Below are 7,325 nucleotides of genomic sequence, written 5' to 3'. Positions count from 1 at the left end.
TGTAATTGATATAAAAGCTAAGAATTATGTTTTTTGTAAAATAAGAAAAGTAAAAACATTTGTGATCACTTTTCTTTCTTATGTAACACATTTATTAAATCAAGTTATTTAGAATTTGTAAAAAAAATTATTAAAATATTATTTAATATAATATACCAAATTTGATATAATACGCTTCGAGAAAATGTATAATTCAGTCCGACCTACAAATAGCTATTAATAGTATTATTTTTAAGTATTCTGTTTTCATAAAAAATTTAATGTATTATTGTCTATACATATATATATATATATTTATGAAAATGAAAATTGATACCGCGAAAATGTAATTCTAATCTTCGATTTATGCAGTTAGAAATTAGATGTTTAACTTTAACATTAATAGAATAAAATTTGAAAGCTAGTTTTCTTTTGTTCAATCGTTCTATCCTATTATCCGTGCAACCGCTTGGAGAATGTTTATGTTGGGGAATTCGCGTGTAAAAATCACCATGTACATTTAAACTCCGAAATCGCTTTAAATCTTCGTAAGGCAAACTATTCAGTTAAAAATAGTGATTAACCCAACGTGTTTTCACTGTGTGTTTTGAATCTTTTGTTTTACATTGCTCCGCAGAGCTACCATTAAATTTTCAGCCACTCTCTATCTAGGCAATTGAGTATTCTTGTTGAATCCTCTCCATGTAATGGTCAATTTAACCCTTAACTGAAGTGGTGAAGACATCTCGCGTAACTGGAGCGCACGGGTTCATGAACTCATATACTACCTATTTTCATATGTATATCAATTGTTAAAAATAAATTTATAGCTTTATATATTTATACGTGATGTGCTTTAAAAGAACAAATAAAATACAGAAACATTTAAGATATGACAAATATCGAATATACTGGATATAAAAAAGAATAAAAATATCAAATAAAAATTCCTGACATTTTTTTTCAGGTCATCTATTTCAAAAGGACTTAATTATAAACACTAAGATTAAAATTGCTTTAAAAAAATTAAAGATTGTTCAATTGTTAATTAAAAATTGGCGTTAAGAATTAAAACTAAAATTGTTTTAAAAATTGTTCAATCGTTTACTTACCGATAAAACTTAAGATTAAAAATTGTTTAATCATTGATCAAAAAAGGGGCATTGGTTGATAATAGTTTAAAATTTCAATTTTTAATTATTACCCGTTTTAACTTCGGTGAACTAAATCTCAATCTCGAGATGTAATCTCCATCTTCAATGCATAGTTTAATATAAATTTTACGGTCCTAATTCCCTTACCGTTCTAAATCCGTCATGTCTTCTCTTTTCACTTTCACGAAATGAGAGAAGATAATTTAGAGCGCGCGGGGCAAACGCGATCCTTATGGTCGCTTCCGCATCCCCGGCGCCTACATCCCTGGTCGGCCTTCCGCGCACCCTCGATCGGAAGGCACGCATTTCCAGGCGGAATGTTTTCAGGGGGTTAGTAACGCAGCGGCTCGGGTAAAAAAATGGCGGCCGATCGAAGGCGGTGGCGGCGGCGTTATGACGCATGCCGCGCGGCGGCGGCGGCGGCGGCGGCGGCGGCGGCGGCAACGGCGGTGGTGGCGGCGGCGGTGGCGGCGGTGGTGGTGGCGGTGGTGGAGGCGGTGGTGGCGGCGGCGTCCCTCGGCGGCGCCACCGTCGAACTACCCCCGCAGTTCGATTGGAGACACCGGCCGGCACCGACGGCCGTCGCGACGCTCCGCGACGCGTGTGTGCGTTCGTTCGTGCATCCTTCGTTCGCGTAAAGGTAGAAAAGGAGTATAGAGAGGAAAAAGATCTTGCCTGCGACGAGAACGAGAGGCAGCCGTGTCGTGCGACAGGTACGGGGAAAATCGTCGAGCTTCCGCCGGCGCGACGCGCGACGCGACGCAGGGCGACGCGAAACGGGGGTTGGACGGTGCGCTCGGCGAGGGGGTTGCGCCGCGAACCCTACGGGAGAGAACCGGGAGTTCCGTGGCATCTCGGCGACCGCTCGCGACCGCTCCGATTCGCGCCGGACCGACGACGCGCGTATAAGTGGCCTTTCCCCCGAAGGGCAACGTCGCGGAAGCGACGCTTTTTCTCTTATTGATTCAGCGGCCCTTCGGCTCGCGGCCCGCCGCGCGCGATCGCTCGATAAGCTGCGTATCCGTACGCACGCACGCACGCACGCACCGTATTTTCGGCGGCGAGTCTCTCGCGCGCGCGAGAGAGAGAGAGAGAGAGAGAAAGGACACTTCAGCCCCTATCGATCAAAAATTATTTCTCACGTATGATCTTCGACGGTCTAATCGTTTCCCTACGAGGGCGTATATTATTGCGTCTTTCGAGGTCGGTTGCTTGTTGCTCGCACGCCACGGACTGGTGCGTCGGATGGCCAATCTTTCTTGGAGCAACGAATTTCACGCTTAGCCATGTAGATTATTTGGTAATCGTTAGAGATGTTACGGTATTGATACAGTATTAATGTGTCAACGCGGACGAGTGTTCAATTAAACAAATATTCCATTTATATAAAAAATCCCGGATATTTTCCGTATCAAAGAATTTGTCCGATATGAATATACATAAGTATTTATATTTGCGAAAAAAGATCCTTAATACGCTTTTTTACGCTACAGGAATTTCCATATAAATATAAACTAAGTTAAAAAATAGATTCGTTTAACACATCAATCAGCATTATTTTTATATCAATTTCAATGCGATATTGTTAGCTAATCTAAACAGTTAAATTCATTCTCTATTCTTTACCGAAAATTAAATATTATTTATTGCGAATGATTAATGCGGAAGTGATGCGTTATATACACACGATTTCAATATTAAATAGTACAAGCAATAGGAGATTTAGAGTTTAGTTTGTGAATGAGTATTTGCTTCAATCGAATTACGAACGGCTTTAAGCTACGTATCGAGTGACGCTGAACATCAGTTTGTTAAGGGTTAAAATCTGTTTGTTACCGAGCCGCCGGATAATGGCACAATAGTGCAACCTGATTCTCCCTTTGTCACATTGTATTTTGCAGCAGCCTGAATCGTATCGCGCGAAAAAAGCTTCTCCTGAAATTCTCGCCGGCCTGTGTTGCGCAAATACTAAATTATTACGAGCTGCGGTAAAGCTGCAAGCTGCTCCCATATTTCGCACGTAATTATTGCACTAATGCAGTAAATGGCAGTATATTAATATATTGTAAAATGTTAGAGAGAGAGAGAGAGAGAGAGAGAGAGAGAGAGAGAGAGAGAGAGAGAGAGAGAGAGAGAGAGAGCTAGAGAGGGAGCGCTAGTTTATATTCGATATTATAAATATGTCACTGTAAATACATTTCCTAAAATATGAAAAATCTGTCGAATAAAAAAGAAATATAATTATAGGAAAACTGAACAAAAAAGTAGCGAGATTAAAACGATAATTGATGTGTTAACAAAATTTTTTAATATAGCTTATACATAAGGAAATCCTGAATTGTAGCAGACGAGCGTATTGAATATCTTTTCCACGGAAACAAATATTAATTTGTATTGAGAAAAACTCTTTAATTATTGATTGTCATATTTAATTATCGTGACGACTTTGTTATATTCCAATATTTAAACTTACAATATTCGATATTTAATTATAACGGCATTAAATATGATATTAGTTTGTGGCAGAAAATTGTTAATTTAATGTTGTACATTATTTTGTAGTTCATATAAAATCTATATACATACATATACCTAGCCGGCATATATCGCATACATTAAATTACACATAAATTTGCGATTGCTAATTTAGTTTGTCACGATTCGTCTTACACAGATAAAGACACACACCGGTAATATAATACAGAGTGAACCATTAATAAATTTTCATCAATCAATAAATAAAATGTAATAACAAAAGCTCTCCAGAGAGAGGCAATTTATCTCGTAAGATATAATTGGTTCAAAGCACAAATGACAAATATAATAATTGGGATTATTAAAAACAAATCGGGAGATAGGATTATTTTTAAAATGCATAAAGAATAAATTATATATGTCATGCTAAATAAGTATGTTATATTTTGAACTTTGTCAAAAAAACGTGCAAGTTTTTTTTTTGCAAAAACTATGCCAAAGTAGAAAAGACTTTTTATAGGCGATTTGTCGAATTAAATCACTTTTGAAAGACAAATATTTTTTGCAATTAATTTTTTACTCGCACGAAAAGTTTTGCAAACAATTGATGTAACAATTAAGCCGTATTTTTCAAATGTTTATATCAATATTCCTAACATTTATAATTTCGCGCTCGATGTGTTATTTTTTGTAATTTCACAATTATATCAGTTTACGTAAAATTTGTTTTTATTTACATTTCACATGTTCATTTTACGGAGTAATCGATTTAATTGAATTGGTGGAATAAGATTAGGAGATAAATCGCAATTTTTCTTTTCCGCGTGTCCAATTCCTTGAGGAATTTAATATCTCCTTACCACGTTGCCAGTTGTCAGACGAATATTTGACGTCCGCGACGTCTGAGAGATTTCGCGAATTTCAATAGTTAAAAAATCCAATTTCTCAAACGTTATGTGAGAAGATACGAGAAGATATGAGACGCACTCGATATCCATAAGACATCGGCGGTGTAATGCGATGGATGTAAACCCAATGCGTTTTACCCACCGACTGCTGCGCGCAGCTTACATGCATACATCGCGCGACCCGGGGATGGAAATTTCGGCCACGAGGCTCTGCCAGAGTAATCTTATCTGCCGCAACTTCGTGACACCAGTCGGTGACTTAAGCTGAAACGTCAACTATCGGCTACGACAGTCGATATCGAGCTCCGCGTCTACCTCGATCCCCGTCGAAATCTAAAAGCAGCGGACGTGATGCAGCCTGCCCGATATAATCGACAAACCGATTACTTAACTTCTTCTCGAATTTTACGAGCCTGCAGCAATTTTTATGCGCCTCATCTTGTTAAAATTTTATTTTACTTCAGCTACTTCGCGAGTTACGAAAATAATAATCAGCTTACAGGATACGTAATAGATTTCTGTTTTCCTTTTAATTATTTTTCATTACGAGAGTTCATTCTAATCCAGACAAAAAAAACAGGAGGAGCAGAAAAAATTAAAACACAGTGCACAAACAAGGATAATATTATTCACCGTAGCTGGCGAAATTTATCGCTTAAATTAACTACTCGAATCGACATACTCGACGTAAATGAGATTTGCACGCGATATTAACTTATCTCGCATATTGTCCCGCATAACGAAGTCACGTGCTCCGACAATACCCCGAAAATTTAATTTTAACCACGGTATACGGTTGACTTTTTTTCTGCAGCTGCGTACCCCGGACGTGGCGTCTTGCATATTCACGTAACGTTCGCGTCTGGCGACACCGACGACGGCGCCTGCGACGGGACGGTGTAATGCAAGTCTGGCAATAAGCGAAAAACCTAATTCTAAAGGACGTTAATACTCGCGAGTTCGCGCCGTTAATCCGGCCGTTGCAGCAATTCGCCTTACATTTTCCGCCATGCACAAACATCCTGCCGGGGCGGCGCGGCGTTCTCGGCGAGAGGATGATCGCGTCTCGGGAGTTCTCGCGGCGTGATGCACGATTATACCGTCCCTCCCCGTCTCTTCGCTCTGCGAATTTTGAGAAATAAAAAAAAAGGAAAAAAGAAAAAGAAAGAGAGAGAAGAGAGAGAGAGAGAGAGAGAGAGAGAAAAAGTCGGAGATAGAGACCGAGAGCGAGGCGAAAACAACCCCCTTTGTGCGAGCCCGCGGGAAATATGCATGCCCGCATTGATATGCATACGGTGTCAAGTAAATTTGCATCGGGTATCGTGCGAAAATAGAGACCTATCATTTGCCATGATATAACGAGAATAGTAAACGCCGCGGATACTTTGTTACGTACACGCCATTTGCAACTGAATCGACCTCGACCTGTGTCAATTCACTTTTGCAGAACTATGAATGATATTCGCGATCGTCATCACGATAGCCGGGGCCTGAGTTTGTCTTTTATACGACGCGCGCTATCGCATTATTAAAAAGCTTCTATACACTTTTCTTCTTTTTAGCGACAACTGCTTTCCTTTCTCTCTTTAATATTAAAACTTCGCATTGGGTTTGATCCTTCCTTAAACATTCCTGTAAAAATTGCTTTTGCAGGAAATTTTTTGTAAATAACAATTGCGCACAATTATCGTGTAAAATATTTGAGACGTAGCGTCGGTTTCAAATTTGTGAAAATTATTTTGTCAAAACACACTTCCCTTTTGTCGGGAATCTGAATTCTTCTGTCTTTTTACTTATCGGTACTTTGGTTCATTTGATTCACAGAGAAAGTCAACGGGGCTCGCGTGATCGGTTGTCGCAGCGTCGGTTCACCGCGTTTGTGACGAGTGTCTCGTATCTGTGCATCTCGAACCGTTTGGTGCTAATAGTCGCGAGTAATTAGTGATTCCGGCAGATTGAGAGAGAGAGTGTGCCTCGCGTGTGCCGCGTAGTGATCGACAGGATTCGCTGGAGCATGCGACAGTAAGGACTTATCGACCCCCAGCGACGTGTGCATGTTTATCGCTGGACAATGGCTGGACTACGCTACGTTTGCCGGCTCTTCATCATCCTGGGATACCTGTCGGTCGTCCCGGTGCTCGCCCAGAACCCCGTGGAGGAGAAGACCACCTTCGAGGCTGCTTTCCAAGGTGAGTCGTTTTTATTTGTCCTCCCCTCCTTCGGATTTATAGACTCCCCGGTAACTACCGTCACGTAAGTGGTATGATATACCGATCTGACTTCTGTTTTACGGTCGGTATTTTACTACAAAAAGGAGCTGCAGATCATCTTGTGGGGGCACGAGATTGATGCACCAACGTTCTTAACCCGAAAAAGTTCCATAATACATGATCTCTTCGTTTTAACAATCAAATTCGCGTTTACGTATAAAATGAAATTGATGCCCTGCTACTATAAAACATGTTTTAGTACGTGTCTCATGTAATGCAAGCTATTTATTTTTCAACGCAGCAGCTAAGTAAATTATATTTTCACTGCAGTAAAAGAACTGTATGGAACTATTTAGTATTGCATATAAAAATAATTCGTAACTTGTAGCTACCCGTTTATAAATTTCTTCTATCAATTATTTTCTTAATTCATAGATGATTTTAAACTTTTTTTTAGTTAATAATATTGCATTCAAGATAATCATATTATCCATTGTAGTTATGTTTTTAAATTAATATTGCATCTTCATGTATGCGGTGACAAAAATCCGTAAAATAATAACTCTGTTCTAGAAAAAGTTTAAATTCTGCTTGAACAG

General features: G+C 39.4%; 1 protein-coding gene across 1 annotated transcript in view; it reads left to right on the top strand.

Moving 5' to 3' along the window:
- Nucleotides 1-1,683: 1,683 nt before the first annotated feature.
- LOC105459397 (pikachurin) overlaps nt 1,684-7,325 on the top strand; it is a 115,730-nt gene continuing 110,088 nt past the window's right edge. Inside the window, exons 1-2 of the mRNA XM_011705378.1 lie at nt 1,684-1,846; nt 6,341-6,705. Of these exons, the coding sequence (XP_011703680.1) occupies nt 6,588-6,705 (118 nt within the window). The 5' untranslated portion in view covers nt 1,684-1,846; nt 6,341-6,587. The remainder of the gene's footprint in view (nt 1,847-6,340; nt 6,706-7,325) is intronic.

This window comes from Wasmannia auropunctata, unplaced genomic scaffold (genome assembly GCF_000956235.1).
Source record: "Wasmannia auropunctata unplaced genomic scaffold, wasmannia.A_1.0 LD336101.1, whole genome shotgun sequence".
Taxonomy (NCBI): Eukaryota; Metazoa; Arthropoda; class Insecta; order Hymenoptera; family Formicidae; genus Wasmannia; species Wasmannia auropunctata.
This window is presented reverse-complemented; position numbering and strand designations above follow the sequence as displayed.